Raw genomic sequence first — 19,834 nt, 5'->3', positions numbered from 1 at the left:
CCCCTTTGAGCCAATATTTTTGTATTCTTTGGGTAAATACCTCGTAGTACAATGCTAGGTCATAGGTGGTTCTATTTTTAACACTTGGAGGAACCTCCATACTATTCTCCAGAGTGGCTGCATCAGGTTGTGTTCCCACCAACAGTGCAAGAAGGTTCCCTTTTCTCCGTATCTTCACCAGCACCCGTTGTTTCTTATGTTGTTGATTTTAGCCATTCTGAGGTGTGAGGTGGTATCTTGTTGTAGTTTTGGTTTGCATTTTCCTAATGGTAAGTGATGGTGACCATCTTTCATGTGTCTGTTGGCCATCAGTAGGTCTTCTTTGGAAAAATGTCTATTTCTGTTTTCTGCCCGTTTTTTAATTGGATTATTCATTTTTTGTGTGTTGAGTTTTATAAATATCTTTATATATTTTGGATATTCGCATTTTATCACATATCTCATTTGCAAGTATCTTCTCACATTCTGAAGATTGCGTTTTCATTTTGTTGATTTTTTTTTTTCCTTTGCTGTGCAGAAGCTTTTTTATTTTAGTGAAGTTCCAGTAGTTTATGTTTACTTTTGCTTCCCTTGCCTCAGGAGACCTATCTAGTAAGAAATTGCTATGGCTGATGTCAAAGTTACTGCCTTTTTTTGCCTCTTAAGATTTCAGTGGTTTCTTGTCTTACATTTAGGCCTTTCATCTATTTTGAATTCATTTTTTTGTATGGTGTGAGAAAGTGGTCCAGTTTTATTCTTTTGCATGTTGTCGTCCAGTTTTCCCAACACCATTTGTTGAAGACACTATCTTTTTCCCGTTGGTATTCTTTCCTGCTTTGTCAAAGATTCGTGGACCATATAGTTGTGGGTTCATTTCTGGGTTTTAGATTCTGTTCCCCTTATCTATGTGTCTGTTTTTGTGCTAGTACCATACTGTTTTGATCACTATATCCTTGTGTAAAATAACTTGAAGCTTGGAATTGGGGTTCCTCCAGCTTTGCTTTGCTTTTTTCAAGGTTGCCTTGGCTATTGGGGGTCTCTGGTTCCATACAAATTTTAGGATTGTTTGTTCTAACTGTGAAAAATTTTGATAGGGATTGCATTAAATGTGTAGACTGCTTTGGGTTATACAGGCATTTTAACAATTCTTTCAATTCATGAGCATGGAATATTTTTCCATTTCTTTGTGTCCTCTTCAATTTCTTTCATTGGTGTTTCATAGTTTTCAGAGTAGACGGTCTTTCACCTCTTTGGTTAGGTTTTTTTCCTAGGTATCAGTGTGGTTTTGGTCTAATTGTAAGTGGGATTGATTTCTTGATTTCTCTTTCTGCTGCTTCATTATTGGTATACAGAAGTGCAAGAGATTTCTGTATATTGATTTTGTATCCTGGGACTTTACTAAATTTATATATCAGTTCTAGAAATTTTGGGGTGGAGACTTTCAGATTTTCTCTATAGAGTATCATGTCATCTGCAAATAGTGAACAGTTTGACTTCTTCCTTGCCAGTTTAGATGACTTTTATTTCTTTTTGTTGTCTGATTATTGTGGCTAGGACTTCCAACATTATGTTAAATAACAGTGGTGAGAACAGACATCCCTGTCTTATTCCTGAGCATAGAGGAAAAGGTCTCAATTTTCCCTGGTGAGGATATTAGTTGTGGGTTTTTCATGTGTGGCCTTTATTTTATGTTGAGGTATGTTCCCTCTAAACCTACTTTGTTGAGGGTTTTTGTCATGAATAGATGTTGTACTTTGTCAAATGCTTTTTCCGTGTCTATTGAGAGAATCTTTGGTTCTTGTCCTTTCTTTTATTAATGTGGTGTATCACGTTGATTAATTTGTGAATATTGAACTGCCCTTGCTGTCCAGGAATTAATCCGATTTGGTCATGGTGACTGATTCTTTTAATTTACTCTTGGATTCAGTTTGCTAGTATTTTATTGAGAGTTTTTTTCATCCATGTTCATCAGGGATGTTGGCCTGTAGGTCTCTTTTTAGTGGAGTCTTTTATTTGGTTTTGGTATAAAGGCAATGCTGGCCTCATAGAATGAATTTGGAAGTTTTTCTTCCTTTTCTGTTTTTTTCATATAGTTTGAGAAGAATAGGTACTAACTCTTCTGTAAATGTTTGTTAAAATTTGCCTATGAAGCCATCTGACCCTGGACTTTTGTTTGTTGGGAGATTTCTTCTATTACTGATTTAATTTCTTTGCTGGTTATCTGTCCGAGTTTTCTATTTCTTCTTGTTTCAGTTTTGGTAGTTTATATGTTTCTAGGAATTTGTCCATTTCTTCCAGGTTGTTCAATTTGTTGGCATGTAATTTTTCATAATATTCTCTTATAATTGTTTGTATTTTATGTGGTGGTGTTTTTTTCTCCTCTCTCATTTGTGATTTTATTTATTTGAGTCTTTTTTCTTTTCTAAGTCTGGCTAGTTTTTTAGTTTTATTAATTTCTTCAAAGAACCAGCTCCTTGTTTCATTGATTTGTCCTATTTAAGTTTTCTATATCATTTATTTTTGCTGCAATCCCTATTTTTTCCTTCCTTGTGCTGGCTGTAGGCTTTGTTTTTGTGGGGTTTTATCCCCCCTAGCTCCTTTAGGTGTAAGGTCAGTTTGTTTATTTGAGACTTTTCTTCTTAAGGTAGGCCCTGTATTGCTACATACTTCCCTCTTAGGATTGCTTTTGCTGCATCCCAAAGATTTTGAACTGTTGTGTTTTCATTTGTTTCTGTTTCTGTTTTTTTTTTTCTTTTTTTAATTCACTGATTTCCTGGTTGACTCATTCATCCTTTAGTAGGATGTTCTTTAACCTCCATGGATTTGTGGTCTTTCCAGATTTTTTTCTTGTAGTTGACCAGGTTTCTTATTATGGTCAGAAAACATGCGTGGTATGATCTCAATCCTTTTGTACTTGTCGCTTGATTTGTGTCCTAGTATGTGATCTGTTCTGGAGAATGTTCCATGTGCATTTGAAAAGAATGTGTATTCTGCTGTTTTAGGATGGAATGTTCTGAATATATCTGTCAAATCCATCTGTTCCAGTGTGTCATTCAAAGCCATTGTTTCCTTGTTGATTTTCTGTTAGATGATCTATTGATCTAGGTGTTAAAGTCCCCTTCTATTACTGTACTGTTATCAGTTCCTTTATGTTTGTTATTGTTTTACATATTTGGGTGCTCCCATATTAGGTGCATAAATATTTACAGTTGTTAGATCTTCTTGTTGGATTGTCCCATTTATTATGCTATAGTGCCTGTCTTTATGTCTTGGTATGGTCTTTGGTTTAAAGTCTAGTTTTTCCAAAGTTAGTATTGCTACTCTGGCTTCCTACTGACGTCCATTTGCTTGATAAATGGTTCCCCATTACCTCACTTTCAATCTGTAGGTGTCTTGAAGTCTAAAATGAGTCTCTTATAGGCAACATATAGATAGGTCTTATTTTTCTTTCAAATCTAACATGCAATGTCTTTTGATTGGTACATTGGGCCCAATTTGCCCATTCAGAGCAATTGTTGATAGATATGTATCTAGTGCCCTTTTATTCTTTTGTCATTGCTTCTGGAGATTTTCTCTGATCCTTTCTTGTCTTTGTCACTTTTGGTCTCTCCTTTTCACTCTTTGACTCAAAAAGTCCCTTTTAATATTTCTTGCAGGGCAGGTTTCATGGTTCTGAACCACTTTAGTTTTTGTCTGGTAAACTCTATCTTCTGTTCTGAATGAAAGCCTTGCTGAAACCCATGTCTGGGTATTCTTGGCTGCAGATTTTCCCATCCAGCACATTGAGTGTATCATGCCACTCCCTTCTGGCTCATTCCAAGTTTCAGTTAAGAGATCTGCAGCTAGCCTTATGGGTCTTCCCTTGTAAGTTAAAGACTTCTTTCTGTTTTGCTGCTTTTAAGATTTTTTTCTTTATATTTTGTAAATTTAATTACAATATATTGGTGTTGGCCTGCTTTTGTTGATTTGGATGGGAGTTCTCCATGCCTCCTGGATCTGGATACTGTTTCCTTCCCCACATTAGGGAAGGTTTCAGCTTTGATTTCCACAAATAAATTTTGTGCCCCCTTTTCTCTCTCTTCTTCTGGGACTCCTAGAATACAAATGTGAATACCTCTGATGAGACTTAGGGACTGAATTCCCTAAGTCTTCTTGTGTTCCATAATTTTTCTTTGTTCAGCTTCATTATTTTCCATTACTTTATCTTCTGTGTTATTTATTCCTTGCTCTGCTTCTTCTACCTTGTGTTCATTTCATCAAGCCTGTTTCCAGTCTCAGGTACTGTACTTTTCATCTCTGACTGGTTCTTTTTTAACTTTTATCTCTGCAGTAAGGGTCTCCCCTGATGTCTTCCGTTGTTTTCTCAAGCCCAGCAGTATCCTGCATACTGCTGATAGATCAAGCATATTACTTATATCTCTTGCACTTAGACCTCTGGCCACGACTTGATCTTGTTCTTTTGTTTGGGATGAATTCCTCTGTCTGGCATTTTATCTAAGTCTCTGCCTTCTTCTCTGTTAGAAAAGCCTGTTATGTTCCTGTTCCTGAGAATAATGACTTTATGAAGAAGAGGTTAGTAGTGTTCAGGGCCTGATGCTTCAGGGAGTTATCTGTGGTGTGTGCTGCGGGTGCCCTGCTTTTCTGGCTTGACTCCTGTATCCATTAGGCCAGTCCTCTGCAGAGGCTCTTCTTGCCTGCTGTGGGCAGTGTTTGGTCCTTGGCCAGAATGTGGCAAGTGGTCTGCTTATTAAATGAGACCTGATACTGCTTCCACTGGAACTGAAGGCCGGCAGAACTCTTTGGTCGGAGCTGTGGTGTGGGCAGGGGTTCCTGCTTGGTCTTCTGGGGAAGGGGCCTGCTGCCCTGGGACTGTGGCAGGCTTGACTGAGAAGGGCCGGTCCATCAGGATGCAGGGGTGTGGGACTTGGCGTAAGCAGGTGAGGCAGCCATCGTCAGTGCTGTGCTGCTTACCACTCGTGTCTCTGTGTTTATACTGAGGGGCGCAGCAGGGAAATGGCACCAGCTGGCTCCTTTGTCCCCAGAAAGGCATCTGCAGTGAACATGGTCTCTCAGGGAGGACTCCAGGAGGAACGAATAATCTCGATAATCTCCTCCTTGTGCCCCACGCATTCTTCAGATCACTGTTTCCGCAGCACTGTCTGCCCACAGATTGTTTGCCTGCCTTCCCTCCAGGAGCAGAGCAGTGCCCTCTGGGCTCATCCCAGCCAGCCTGCTGACCTTTAAAGCTCTAGGCTTTTTATGCCCCACTGATTGCAAGAACTCATGAAAATCAGCCTCTCCTGTTTTCCGAGCCAGTGGCTTTGAGGAAATGTTCTTATGTGTTCTCCTTGTGTGCTTCTCTCTCTCTCTCTCTCTCTCTCTCACTCTCTCACCTTTCTCTGCGACCATGGCTCCCCCCCCCCCCCCCCCCCCCCCCGCAGCACTCAGGATCTGCTTCTCCCCTAAACCATTTTCTCTGTCTCCACACCTCCTAGCTGCTTCGCTGTGGCTTCTCTCTCTACTAGTGGAGTTTATTCTCTCAATCTTCAGGTTGATTCCTGGGATATTGAGAATGATTTGATAGTTACCTTAGAGTCCCTCGAATACTGTCTAGTATTCCCTCAAATACTAGATAACTATCTAGTACTCCTCCTCTGCTGCCATTGTAGCTCACCCCTCAATTTTTACTTTTTTTGACATCCGTGAAAATATATTCCTAACTTTTAAAAAACACCTTTAGTCTATATGGAAGAGTTTCTGCATCTTAAGAGTGAGCATTTTTTTTATTGTAGAGTTGAATTTTTATGCATTTTACTGTTTGAGTTACATGGAGAACACTAATCTTTCCATAAAGCAGAGAGAATGGCAGTGTCCCTTATAGCCTTAGAAGTTCTCCTACATATATATACATACATATATATATATACACACACACACACACACACACACATATATAGTTGGCAGTTCATTATAGTTGGCAGCCTTAGAAGTTCTCCTACATATATACACATACGTATATATACACACTCATAGGTAGTTCATTAGGCAGTTCATCAGGATTTGGGAGGGGGATATCAGAACTCCCTGAAATGAGTGGGGTCAGATTGTCTTGGTTGGGCTTGACGACTTTGAAGACTCCCTTAAATCTGTTCTTCATTTTTCTTTGTTTTTTATCATATTAAATGTGTTTTGACCTCAATTTCATTTATTACTTTATATTGTATCATACAACTTCCGACTTTATGCTTTTTCTTTTTAAACTAAGTCTTCTTTGGTTTAATGTGTACAGTCACATTAGAAGTTATGCATATCTAGGTTGCTCTCATTACCACATTTGTTTACGAGTAAGAGGGCCAAATTGATGTTGCTATGAAGGATTTGGTACTAAGTATAAAAATAGATAATTTTACATTTTAATACTTTCTACATTTCATACTTAATGTCATTATTAGAAAAGATGCCTGCATTGTATCACCAATATTAGTTAATAGCCTGAGTATTCCGATGGCATCATGAAGATGGGCACACATTCTCAAATAGATTTTCTGAGGAATTTAATATCTGCTAAGGAATTGAGATTAGGAAGCTTGAAGTCTGGCTCAGCCAGGTAGATTGATAAAGTGTGACCTTTATCAGCTGTCTTAATCAGGTAAGTTGATCCAAGAGTTACTTTAAGGTTAGGAAGTTTCTTGGTTCTAAAGGACTTTATAGAATGTATAACCTTAAGAAGTTTCCTGCTTCAAGAGGACCTCACTTAAACTATTTTAGATAGAGAGGGTTTTATTTTTAAATAGGAAATTCCAGATTGTAACTCAGTCACAGTACTTCTTCCTACTATTTAAGAAAATATTTATCATTTATAAGTTATTAATTTTTGGCCTGGCTCTCAGCTTAAAGTGTTAAGGCAATTTTTCTTATGTTTTTTGTCAAATCCATTAATATTTTGACTCCTGTTCCTTTTTGTTCTCTACTTTGCTTATATCAAAATAAGGAAATCTGATTACTTGATTTAATTTAATATTGCTATTATTACCATTTTAAAGATGAGGAAACTGAGACAGAAATGGTTAACTTAAAGTAATTTTTTGCTTTATCTGCTATGACTGCCTCTCAGTTGGTACTTCAGGCTTCCAGTCTTGGCCTTCATAGATTCATTTTTCTTCAGTTGCCAGAGTGATCTTTTTAAAATGTGTGACTTCAGGTGCCAGGCTATCCACCATGACGTCTTAGGCAGTATACTTAATCCTGCAGCCAAACTTGAATACGATTATCAAAGAAATCTTAAATAAATGTTATAAAGTTGGACTTTGTTTTGTTAAAGCGTATTCTGTCATGTTCTCAAATTCTATTTTACATGTTAGCTGTTAAATCAGGTGAAATTTAAAATCTTGTACTATAGTTGACCCTTGAACAACATGAGTTTGAGCTATACATGTCCACTTATATATGTATTTTTTCAGTAAATATGTACAGTACTGTAAATGCATTTTCTCTTACTATTTTCTTAATAATCCTTTTTTGTTGTTTTTGTTTAAAATGTTTATTTAAATTCTGATTAGTTAACATATATTGCAGTACTGGTTTCAGGAGTAGATTCAATGATTCATCACTTGCATCTAACACTGAGTGCTCATCATAACAAGTGCCAGCACCTCCTTAATACCCATCACCCATCTACTAGCTCATCCCCCACCCATCTCCTTCCATCAACCCTCAGTTTGTTCTCTAGTTAAGAGTGTCTTATGGTTTGCTTCTCTTTTTTTTTCCTTCCCATATGTTCATCTGTTTTGTTTCTTAAATTCCACATATGAATGAAATCATATGGTATTTGTCTTTTTCTGATTTATTTTGCTTAGCATAATACTCCATAGCTCCATCCACATCGTTGCAAATGACGAGATTTCATTCTTTTTGATGGCTGAGTAATATCCCATTTTATACACACACACACATATACACCCCACATCTTCCTTATCCATTCACCAGTTGGATATTTGGATATTTGGCCCCTTCCTTAGTTTAGCTATTGTTGATAATGCTGCTATAAACATTGGGATGCATGTGCCTCTTTGGATCTGTATTTTTGTATTCTTTGGGTAAATACCTAGTAGTGCAGTTGCTGGGTCATAGGGTAGTTCCATTTTTACCTTTTTGAGGAACCTCCATATTGGTTTCCAGAGTGGCTGCACTGGTTTGCATTCCCACCAACAGTGTAAGAGGATTGCCCTTTATCTGCATCCTCGTCAACATCTTTTGTTTCTTGAGTTGCTAATTTTAGCCTTTCTGACAGGTGTGACATGGTATCTCATTGTGGTTTTGATTTGTATTTCCCTGATGATGAGTGATGTTGAGCATCTTTTCATGTGTGTGTTAGCCACCTAGATGTCTTCTTTGGAAAAGTGTCTATTCATATTTCCTGCCCATTTCTTAACTGGATTATTTGTTTTTTTGGGTGTTGATAGCATTTCTTACTCTCTAACTTACTTTATTGTGAGAATATAGCATATGATACATATAGCATACAAAATATGTGTTAATTGTTTTGTTATTAGGCTTTTGGTCAACAGTAGGCTACTAACTAGTAAAGTTTTAGGGAATCAAAAGTCATACACGGATTTATGACTGTAGTTGTTTAAGGGTCAGTTGTATATTTGTTAAAGCCAACTATGTTGAAGAGCAAAGTAATGATACAGAGAAAGTAATGATACAGAGCAAAGTAAGCACACAGAATGATTATTAAGTCTACTTTTAAGAATACCTTTTAAACTTCAATTTTTTAAAAAAAATGAACAATTGTCTTTAGTAATTTTATAATACTTTATAGTTTGGGGAGTGATTTTATGTATATTTTCTTTAATATCCTGAATTATAATTATGTGTATTTAATGTAGAGCCAAGTTGTTGTAAGTGTTGTTTACTTAGGTGATTTTAGAAGGTAAAGAATTAGCCAAATGTCTTACTTTTTTTCTTTGATGACTAAAAGTTTGATTTGAAGCTTTTTATTGCCATGATAGCTTATGCTATTAGTCTACTTTCTTGGAGACTCAGTTCCTCTATTATGGAATCTTTATCACACTCAAGGCATGTAGGTTTATTTCTCTTACACCAAAGTGACACAGGTTATTGTCTTTTTGGTGGCTCATGCTCTTGGGTAGCTTTTTAGGTTTTCATTTTGCTGTCACTTGTTATTTCTTGGATCTTCTTATAGTAACCTTTTGCTGCTACTGTGGTTAAGATGGCTCACTTTGCAGTCAGACTGAAGTTACTTAATTGTTCTTGCCTTAGTTTTCTCATTTTCTATGTAAAACGAAGATAAAAATAGCTCATTTAATCCCACTGAAATACAAATACAGTGCCTAGCAAATAAGTGCTCAATAATTGCTTACAGAAAATTACAGTTTTGTGTTATTTTCTAAAAAGTTCATGATACCTTTTTAAACAAAAATCGTGAAATAATGAAACAAGGTTATTATAGGGTAACAAACTCAGGATTATTTCATTCAGCAAGTTTTCGGTAAGAATGTGCTGTGTATCAACACACCCACTTATATGTATGCTCACTGCCTCTGCTGAGCTTTGACTTTCCAGGTTCTTTCACTTTGCTCTTAGGTATGCTTTTCCTTGTTACTTGACATCTCACTGCTCTCGCTTATGGCTCTGCCCCGCCGGACTTGTTAAGGACTGTAACAGCAGTAAGAGCAAGTATATTCTCAGAGAGGGCCAATGTGCTGTTTTTGAATAAAGGACATAAGATTTAACGTGTGGACTTTGTGATTTCTTGGCAGCTCATTGGTTCCTTTTTTTTTTTTTTTTTTTAAACTTCTCGTCTTTCAGCTATTTCGAGCAATTGATAATGGCTACAGTCCTCACTTTATGTGGCACTATTGGTGAATTTGTGTTATTTTCAGCTGTTGCTTAACATGAAGTTTTCGATTTTTAAATTTCAAGATGGAGATATGCGTGAATTAGAGCGAACAAGACAGTATGTACATGAAGCTTTCCAAGCAGGGGCAATGACGTGCTTAATTTGTATTGCTTCAGTGAAGAGAAACCAAGCAGTAAGTTTTTCTCCTTATCTATTTTAATCCATCTCTACAAAATATCTTATTTTGAATTTATTGTATTGAACTATTTATTCTTTTGCTTATTTTCATTCAAGAATGTTTCATTTGAGAAATTTATGAATTGATCTCCATTTTGCAAATCTGTAATTTGAAAAAATTTTACATATGCATCCAGGGCATCTGAGTGGCTCAGTAGTTGAGCGTCTGCCTTTGGCTCAGGTCATGATCCCGGGATCCTGGGATCGAGTCCCACATTGGGTTCCCCACAGGGGCCTGCTTTTCCCTCTGCCTATGTCTCTGTCTCTCTCTCTCTCTGTCTTATGAATAAAGAAATAAAAATCTTTAAAAAATAATTAATTGTAAAAAATGAGCATCTAGTATTTTTAACAATATTAAGTGAAGCAAATATCTTCAGTTTTAATGCACATGTCAGTTTGATAAAGCATAGCATCTGTACTTTACACATTCCCACAAATACTGAAATGTAGAAGGAAGTAGAGAATCTAGCCATGACTCTTAGAGTTAGTGAGCTTCTCTTGTGTTTCTTGTGTTGAAGACACTGTGGAAAATGGCTCGGGTCATTGGGAAGAGATAGATTCAGCTGTAATTTATGTACTTAGAGGTGCTGTGGTCTACTGGTGAAGTTAATCATATGTAAATTTAAAAGGGCATTAAAGAAGCAATTAAGGGGAAGTTATGACTGAATATGGTAGACTCAACATTTAGACTCAGATTAATATGCTATTACAGCAGCATTGCCTAGACAAAATCAGACTGGATGAATTGAGTTGGTTGTGTAGAGTGAATCAGAAATTTAACATGCATTGGATAGAATAGCTGTGGATGCACCTTCCTTTAGTGTCCAGAATCACATCTGGTTGGCTTACTCTAATTTCAGCTGCAGTGGATGAACAGTCTCTCTGCATGTGGTTATAGTTCCACCTTAAACACTTGCTGTGTGTGTGGATTTATTGTTTTTAACCTTAATGCTTTCTCCTTGGGAACTGACTCAGCTAGTACACGGACATCATGCACGAGCATAGGGGAGTCAATGCCCCCTTGGGGCAACATTCTTCCACATGGAATTAATTGGTGGATGAGTGTCCCAGCCTTCTCCCTGGTAAGGGCTGGGGCTGGGGTAGTCTGTGATGTGTTTTACAGAGTCCCTGGTGGTTCTGAACTTGGGCCTTTAGCAGTAATCAGCTCAACAGTATACCATTTATTGGCATTTCCTCTTCCCTACCTTATCCCCTCATTGTTGCATCCCAGTTCTTTTCTCAGGCACTGCTTTGGAGGTAACTCAAACTAAGAAGTTGCCACTTTTTTCTTTTTTTGCCACCTTTTTTTAAATACTTTTGCCAGCTTAAGCATTGTGCTCCATGTGTGATTTTATTGAATGGTTGCAAAATGTTATATTGAAAGGAGAGCTGATTTTTGTCATTGAAGTGTTGGCAGGTTTTAAAAATTAATTTACTATTATTCCTTAAGTTTTAATATATAGTTTTTTGCTCAATTTTCAGAATTTAGCAGTAAGTGCTAGACTAATAGATTTTATATAACAAAAGGGTTATGTAGAGATATACGTACATATTTCAGGATTCCTTTGTAGCATTATTTATAATTGGAAATAATCTAAATGTCCAACAAGAGATTGGTTACATAAATGATGATACATAAATCTACATGATATACAGTTATAAATATCATATATGAACATATTTTAATAATGGTAAATGCTTTATAGTATGTTAAAAGACTGTAAAGTTACATACCAGTATAGCATGACCTTCTTTTAAAAATGTATGAAATTTATACCAAAACAATTGGAGGTCATCTAGAATGTTAGTAGTAGTTATATCTAGCTAAATGACTCTGGGTAATTAATATTCTTATTTAAAGTGTTCTACACTTAAATAAATTTTTATCAAGAACATTTCTTCTGTTAGACTGGAAAGAAAAATTTTTCTTTAGTACTTAGGTAGCCCTTCAAAAAAATTCAGTGTGATGTTCATTTTAAAGTATTGTGGAATTATCAAAGAGAATCCTTGCATACATGTTAATTTCTGATACCTTTGTCTTAGGTTTGGAGCTGTTCAGGATGTTTCTGTATATTTCACATGCCCTGTATCCAGAAGTGGGCTAAAGATAGCCAATTTCTGGTATCTTCTCCTTTGACGGATGACGATTTTGGAAAGAGAGATTATCCTTGGCCATGGTAACTTTCTGCTAATTTAGTTGGAATAGTAAGTTGTAAAATAAATGAAAATTGTAGGCCATAAGTTGCCTTATTGGCAGTTTCAGGATCCTTTTTGGGCCTTCAATTAGTTTTTAGTTTTGTGGCATTATAGTAATTTTTTTCTTCTGTCCTTGTTCCTTTCAAAAACTAATGAAATCTAATCATTCAGACTTTACTTTTTCTTCTGCAAAACAACTCCTTAATTATCTTTTAAAGAACTTCCATTTCTTTAAAATTCTATAGGACTAGAATCCATAATTCTGGTATTTCTCTTCTAGAGTTACTGCTAGTATACATTAGTTAGTATCACATGGTATAAGACTGTCATCTATTTTGATCATAGGCTTCCTGATTTTATCTTCAAAGTCTCTCAAACTGCAGGTGTGTATTATCCAGTCTTACCGGTTTTTCCACATTTATTTCTTTAGCATGGCTTATTATTGATGAATATTTGATTATAAACTCCTGTTGTATTTCCAGGAAGAGCTGAGCAGTGGAGAATTTATATCTCTGCTAAATAAAGATAATTTATCCATCCTGGCAACTCAGAAGGTAGATTTACTGTCAGGATATGGAAGCATAAACTTCAGGGGTTCTGTGTTGATATAAATCTTCACTTTTGTGGCTAATTTTATATTCTTAATAGAGGCCCCCAAATTATATGAGATTCAGACCTCAGAAAACCTGGATCCATATTAGACTTCCCCTTATTACCACAAATACCGATACATTTGTAAAATTGTGGTAGTGTAGTGGGTTTTTTTGTTTTTGTTCTTTTTTTTTTTTTAAGTAGGCTCCACGCTCAATTGACTGAGCCAGTCAGGTGCCCCTGTGTTAGTGTAGTTTTTCAAAAACATTTTAATACTAGTTACGTTGAAAAATAATTCTTAGCATTCTATGAGAGTTCTTATTCCCATGTTAATAATGGGGATATTGAAATTGATGAAGCAAAATAATACATTTGGCTTCTCTTACTTTTAAGTGGTAAAGCTAGGATTTGAAAACTAGAATTTCTACCTTCTAAATTTAGTGCTTTTTCTGTTCTTCTGAGTTGATTCTTATATTTTTAGAGATATAATTTGTTTTGTTTGCATTGAATATTAGCTTCTGTGCAACAGTTTAAAATTTCAGAGTCTGTATTTGTTTTGCTACTATATTTATTTGTGGGAGGATTTAAGTGTTCAATAGGTAAAAAAACCAGGTATTCTGACTTAATTTTAGAGATCTAAACCTTATGTATGCTTTTTATCACTCTTGCTCATCTCATTCTATTTTAAGTGGTCATCTTGCTACAGTGGTGGGAGATACCAGTTAAAAGGGAAATGAAACTTCTACTCTTTACTTAAGTCTCAGAGGAACAAAAAATTGAGTCACCTGTGTAGTAGTAATCTTTGCATTCGGTATTTCATATTTTTTAAGAAAATCAAGGATTATTCTGGATTTATTTCATCCTCATCAAGATGGAACTAGAACTTGATACAAATATTAATAGTTTTAAATTAGTTTTGTGGATAATGGTTTGTATTAAGATATGGCTTATTTATACAGATATGACATAATTACGTTTCACTATTGCATGCCATTATTTTAGTATATGTGCTGCCGAAGCGAGCACTGCATGCCTTTTTTTTTAAATAAAACACATGCATTTGCACTTATTGCCCTTGCCTCTCCCAATCCCCTGGGATAATTTAGCCTCACTGTTGATGGGTAGTATTAGGGTGTTGTGAGTTGTTTTTTAGCCATCCATATCTAGGCTTATTTAAGGTACACATCCCCCTTCGCATTGGCTTAGAAAAATGTAGACATTTTTCTTTTATAATTCTTCCAACAAAATAATTTTAGTTACTATTCTATTTGAGACATGGTATTTTGATTTTGATTTTTGATTACAGAAACAAATATCTTTGGTTATTTTGAATATTTATGTGGCATTTATTTGGAAACAGAACATGTTCTCAGGACACTGAAAATTTATATGATATAAAAGTGATGATATGAAATTTTTTCTAGTATAGTATACTAACTATACTCGTTTGTCTGGGGGATAGTAAGGGATAGAACATCTTTTTAGAATGAAGCGATCTATGATCTAGAAGTGAATTTGATAGGGCCGAAGGTTAACACTGCTTTATTTTAATCTTGCTAGGTGAAAATCTTTCTGCTTTAGCAGAGAAGACGAAACAATATTTGAACTTTTTTTTTTTATTTAAACACATTTGTTGTATACCTATTTTGAATTAGATGTCGAAAAATTCTTTATTTTTCCTCCTCAATTCTAAATTTTAGGCATGTTTCTTGCTGCTGTTGCCTACGTATAATCTGGTTTCTCTCTTCTGTTTGATGTGTTAATCTGTTTTACTTATTTGCAGATCACCCAACCAAACTTTTAAAACCTTGAGCTTCATAAAAATTGGAATGACTACCTCAAGAATAAAGTGCATCTGCTTAGTAGAAAACTAATATTGCTTTCTTTTTGTAGCTTCATTCTAACTATATTCAGTACAGTAGCAACTAGCCACATATGGTTATTTTAATTTTGAAAAATTGTAAAACATTCTGTTTCTACCTCAGTTGTATGTGTTAGCCACATTCTAAGTGCTCGCTGGTCATATGTGGCTGATGGCTACTGATCTAGACATGGTAGGTATAGAACCATTCCATCAACTCAAGAAATTATATTGGACAGAGCTGTTGTAGATGGTTGAAATTGATATTTGTAAAATCTTGTTTCTTACTAATATAAAGATAGAGCAGAGGGTGCATTAATAAAAAATTAGTTGCGTATATTCTACTACTAAGTATATTTATATTCCTGTTTCTTATGTCGCTTCTAAAAATTAAATTAATTTCAGTAATTTCATTCTTTTTTGTAGTCCAAAATGTAGGTTTGAATACAAACGATCTGACACACCTAGTAGGTACTATTGCTATTGTGGAAAAGTAGAAGATCCACCTTTAGATCCATGGCTTGTGCCTCACTCATGTGGCCAAGTATGTGAGAGAGAATTTAAACCTCCTTGTGGCCATAAGTGTTTACTCCTCTGTCATCCAGGTGAGTTAAATACTACATTTCCAGTTATTTGTGGATGGTTATTTCTTATGTTGAGGCAGAAAAAAATTGTGAAAGTTTAATTCAGAAATTAGGTTTACATAAGAAGATATTAGAAAGGCATGTTTTTTAAAGTATCAGTAAAGAAAGCTTTACAAATTACTGATAGGTTTAGGAGTTGAAAGTTTTAAATTTTGACTTGTAATTTTTTCTTCCCCCTTTCATTGGATTCTAGGTCCCTGCCCTCCTTGTCCAAAGATGGTCACAATTACTTGTTACTGTAAAAAAGCAAAACCTATACCTCGTAGGTGCAGTGCTAAGGAATGGTCATGTCAGCTGCCATGTGGGCGGAAGTTGCTTTGTGGACACCATAAATGTGAAAGTCCTTGTCATGCAGGTAAAAAGGTCATATGTGTTTAGGTATTCTGACTTTTTAAGTAAAAATCTTAAGTAAAAATCAAGTTATTCTTTATTGCTTTTGTAATGTTTCTATGCTAATTTATCATTGTGATTTTAGGGAATTGTCCGCCCTGTCCAAGAGTTAGTAGGCAAAAGTGTGTCTGTGGGAAACAAGTAGCCGAAAGAAGCTGTGCAAGTCCACTGTGGCACTGTGATCAAGTAAGTGTAGGGGTTGGAGGGGTTGTATTAAAGAGTACACAAAGCATAAACAATTAGAAATGCTAATGAGGTTTAGCTACATAAAAGAAGAATAGCAAATCAAATGAATTATTTTCATGTTTTAGGAAACTATTTGCCAATTGAATGTAATTTTAATTAGTGGAGGAAACTTTTTTTTCTCAAATTAATTGCTATATGTTGAATTTTGGATTCAGTACATATGTACTCTGCTTCTTTCTATCTCTCCTTCCTTGTCTTTCCCTTCTCTTCAGCTAACACTACCCCCTTCTTGAGTTAATCCAATTGAGAAAGTAGGATTTTGTAGATTGTCCTAGAATTGACATGGTTTTAGTATCATTTGGAAATCTGGTAGATGGCCATATGAAGCTCTATGTACGTTTTCCCCTTTATTTTAAAAATAGACTCTTTGGTATATAGGAAATATATGTGTGTATGTTTGTGTGTATATGTATATGATACCTATGTAAGACATAAAGCATAATGTGAAGAACATAAAGAAGTTGGTTGTGATTGAAAATAGATTACGTCATGGACAAAGTCTTTTATGTTAACTTTTAAGTCCTTCACTAGTGCTTATTGCATTTTATTTTAGGTATGTGGGAAAACACTGCCATGTGGTAATCATACATGTGAGCAAGTTTGCCATGTTGGTGCTTGCGGAGAATGTCCTCGATCTGGGAAAAGGTTCTGTCCATGTCAGAAGTCAAGTAAGGCTTTTTTAAAAAACTTTAATGGAATACAATTATTTATCATGTTCACTTAGAGCATGCTCTTAATTTAGATTTTTGTGTGACTTCATAATCTAATTTCAATAAAAATACCAATCTGATATTAGATTTTATTTTACATTTGGTGAGAGGACAATATAGCTTAATGAGTTAAGAGCTCAGACATTGGAGTCAGGCATATCCTGGTTCAAATTCTGCCTTCATGAATTGTAGTTTTCTCAAGTTAAATGCAGTAATAATACCTTCTTTGTAAGATAAAGAGAATGAAATGAGTGAGAATTAAATGATAAAATGCAGATAAAGTATTTGGTGTAGTGTCCGTCATAATCATAGGCTGTTGTCAGTATTGTATTGTGTATTAGGTTATGGTTGAATATAATTTGGCTGCTTTGAGATTAGGCTTAGAAGGATGCAGTTTGAGTCTACTTCTTTGACTCTACACCAGTACCAACATACATATTTGTAAGATTATTGCCAACACTTAATATGTTTAAGTTAAAGGTCAGTTTCATAATGTTCTCAAGTCTACATTTTTTTTCCTAATCCTGTGAGGTTGTTAAGAGCAAATTTTTATAATTTTAGAGATTGTAGAATTCTTCATAGAGGTTTACATAGTCTTACTCTTTTATTTAGATAAAAATTCATAGTCTGAAAGGGCTATTATTCTTTAGAGCCAAAAGAACATGGCATGTTGTTAGTGCTTTATAGCAATGTATCTTATTAACTCTGCCTTTTTGTCCGCTTTTAGAGTTTTCTTTGCCTTGTACAGAAGATGTACCAACTTGTGGAGACAGTTGTGACAAAGTACTTGAATGTGGAATCCATAGATGTTCACAGCGTTGTCACCGAGGGCCTTGTGAAACATGTAGACAAGTTAGTCATCTCCTATAATAATTAATTTTAAGAACCACCTGTCTTTGTGTGTCAAATGGGATTATGCTATAATTGTTTTCCATTACTTTCCTAAACATCTGTGTGATGATCTGTATGAGTTTTGTGACCTAATATATATGGTGGAGAAGTAGGAGAGTTGCCAACAGTTAAACCTAAAAATTACCCTTTGTTTGATTTTGCTTGATATAAGTTTAAGTTTTGTCTTTTTTTATAATCTGGTGTGGGGTTATTTGTTTCCAGAAGATATTCAAAGCAATGATGAAGTTGACCTAGTGATGATGGAAAGAAATAAATGCCTAGACGTGAGATGTTAAAGTTATATGTCCTTTTGGTTTTGACCATACTACTAGATAATCCAATTCTTTTGTTTTACTGAAACAAGATGTGCGCAGATGATATGGCGTACCCAGATGTGATTTTAATGTGTTATTGTTTCACTATTTAATATCCAATTTTTGCTAGATATAATAGAAATTTTATGAAATCTTTATTGTAACAGTAAGATACAAAGTATATCTTAGGAACCTCAGCTTTATTTTTTGCAAAGTCCTTTATATGAAAGGACTTTTGAAACTTCTTCATTCTTTACTAATTATAGAGATTGCAATGTGGGGGGAAAAAAACAAAACATGTCAACAAAAGTTAGTTTTAATAACATTTATTCCATTCTTCCAGGAAGTGGAAAAGCATTGTCGCTGTGGAAAACATACAAAACGAATGCCATGTCATAAACCTTATCTGTGTGAGACTAAGTGTGTTAAGATGCGGGACTGTCAGAAGCATCAGTGTAGGAGAAAGGTATGTGTAGTAAGCTTGGGAAACCGATTTAAAAATTGTTTTGAATTTGTCCTTTTTGAGACTGTGATAAGTGCCATCACGATTTGTTCTTCAGATGTTCAAGTATGTTCTTAGCTTTCCATATGAAATACTAATAAATATTCTAGATTAATCTTAATTGTTTATATTAGTGGGAAATCTTACCAAGGTTTTTAAGTGACAGGGGTGTCTTTTTGGCCCTGAGCATAAACTTTTTTTTTTTTTTTTTAATATTTTATTTATTCATGAGAGAGAGAGAGAGAGAGAGAGGAAGAGACACAGGCAGAGGGAGAAGCAGGCTCTATGCAGGGAGCCCGATGTGGGACTCGATCCTGGGTCTCCAGGATCACGCCCTGAGCCAAAGGCAGGCACCAAACCACCGAGCCACTCAGGGATCCCTGAGCATAAACCTTTTGACTTGGTTCTTGGACTGTTTCTGTTCCCTGAATTTTATTTTATTTTATTTATTTTATTTTTATTTTTATTTTTATTTTTTTATTTTTAATTTTTAAAAATTTTTAAATTTTTTTTATTTTTTATTATTTTTTTGTTCCCTGGATTTTAAAACATAGTAGATGATGATATAGGTGATATTTAAATAATTTCTGGAAATGGTTGTGCCTTTTCTTGGCAGTGGTTCTTTCTCAGATTTTGGTTATTTTCTTATACACGTAAAGATCAGTACTCAGCCAAGGACTCAAGGATCCTTTCTTGAGTTCTCTAGAGTTTTCTCTGTGGTGCTACCATTTCTCCACAAATTCTAGCCACACTGACTTCTTTGAAGTATGAATTTTGTCCGCTCGACATGATGATACTCCCAGACTCTGCTTGTGATCTTCCTTGTGTTGTAGCCTAGAAACCAGGTCTAAGCAAGTGCTACCATAGGACTCACCTTGTTTGTCTCTCTTCTTTTACAGATTGTTGTACTGTGCTGCCCAGTTGTCTAATGTCTAAAAACTGTTGCTTCATGTATTTTGCCTTATATCTTAGTTGTTTAAAAAAAAAAAAAAAAAAAGAGTAAATCTGATCATTATTACTTGCATCCCGGTCAAAACCAGAAATGTCGAAAGGCTTATTCAAGTCATGGACCACATAACTTTCTTTTTCTCCCACTGTTACTGGCAGAGTGATAGGCACATAGTATTCTGTGGCAAATATTCATCTAATTGAATAACTATTTTGACTTTTAGTTGCTTTTCAATACTGTGTATTTTGTTTTGAGCTATTTTTCTACACTGAGACTTGTTCTTAAGTAGGTTACAACCCTAAGTTTTTTTCTCTTTTTTTTCCCCCTAAGTTTCTTTAAGACAGTTGTAGTCTGTATTTTTTTCCCTAAAGTTTGGATATATGAGAAGTCAAGGAAGGAATTAGGATGGCAAGATGGGCTTTAAGTAGTTGCTGTATGTTCATAAATGGAATTGGGGGA

The 19,834-nt window shown here is 35.2% G+C and overlaps 1 protein-coding gene across 4 annotated transcripts in view; it reads left to right on the top strand.

Annotated features, from left to right (window-relative positions):
- Positions 1 to 19,834, top strand: part of NFXL1 (nuclear transcription factor, X-box binding like 1) — a 63,033-nt gene that overhangs the window by 4,628 nt on the left and 38,571 nt on the right. For 3 of the 4 annotated variants that reach the window (XM_041723861.1, XM_041723859.1, XM_041723860.1), the window contains exons 4-11: positions 9,928 to 10,037; positions 12,125 to 12,258; positions 15,156 to 15,334; positions 15,567 to 15,728; positions 15,849 to 15,949; positions 16,563 to 16,677; positions 17,447 to 17,571; positions 18,268 to 18,390. In XM_041723861.1, coding sequence (XP_041579795.1) covers positions 9,928 to 10,037; positions 12,125 to 12,258; positions 15,156 to 15,334; positions 15,567 to 15,728; positions 15,849 to 15,949; positions 16,563 to 16,677; positions 17,447 to 17,571; positions 18,268 to 18,390 — 1,049 coding nt within the window. Of the gene's footprint in view, positions 1 to 9,813; positions 10,038 to 12,124; positions 12,259 to 15,155; positions 15,335 to 15,566; positions 15,729 to 15,848; positions 15,950 to 16,562; positions 16,678 to 17,446; positions 17,572 to 18,267; positions 18,391 to 19,834 lie in introns of all 4 variants that reach the window. The other variant, XM_041723862.1, reaches the window with a different exon arrangement.

Source organism: Vulpes lagopus, chromosome 12 (genome assembly GCF_018345385.1).
Source record: "Vulpes lagopus strain Blue_001 chromosome 12, ASM1834538v1, whole genome shotgun sequence".
NCBI classification, from domain to species: Eukaryota; Metazoa; Chordata; class Mammalia; order Carnivora; family Canidae; genus Vulpes; species Vulpes lagopus.
The sequence above is the reverse complement of the archived record's forward strand: the minus strand, read 5'-3'. Positions and strand labels throughout refer to the sequence as shown.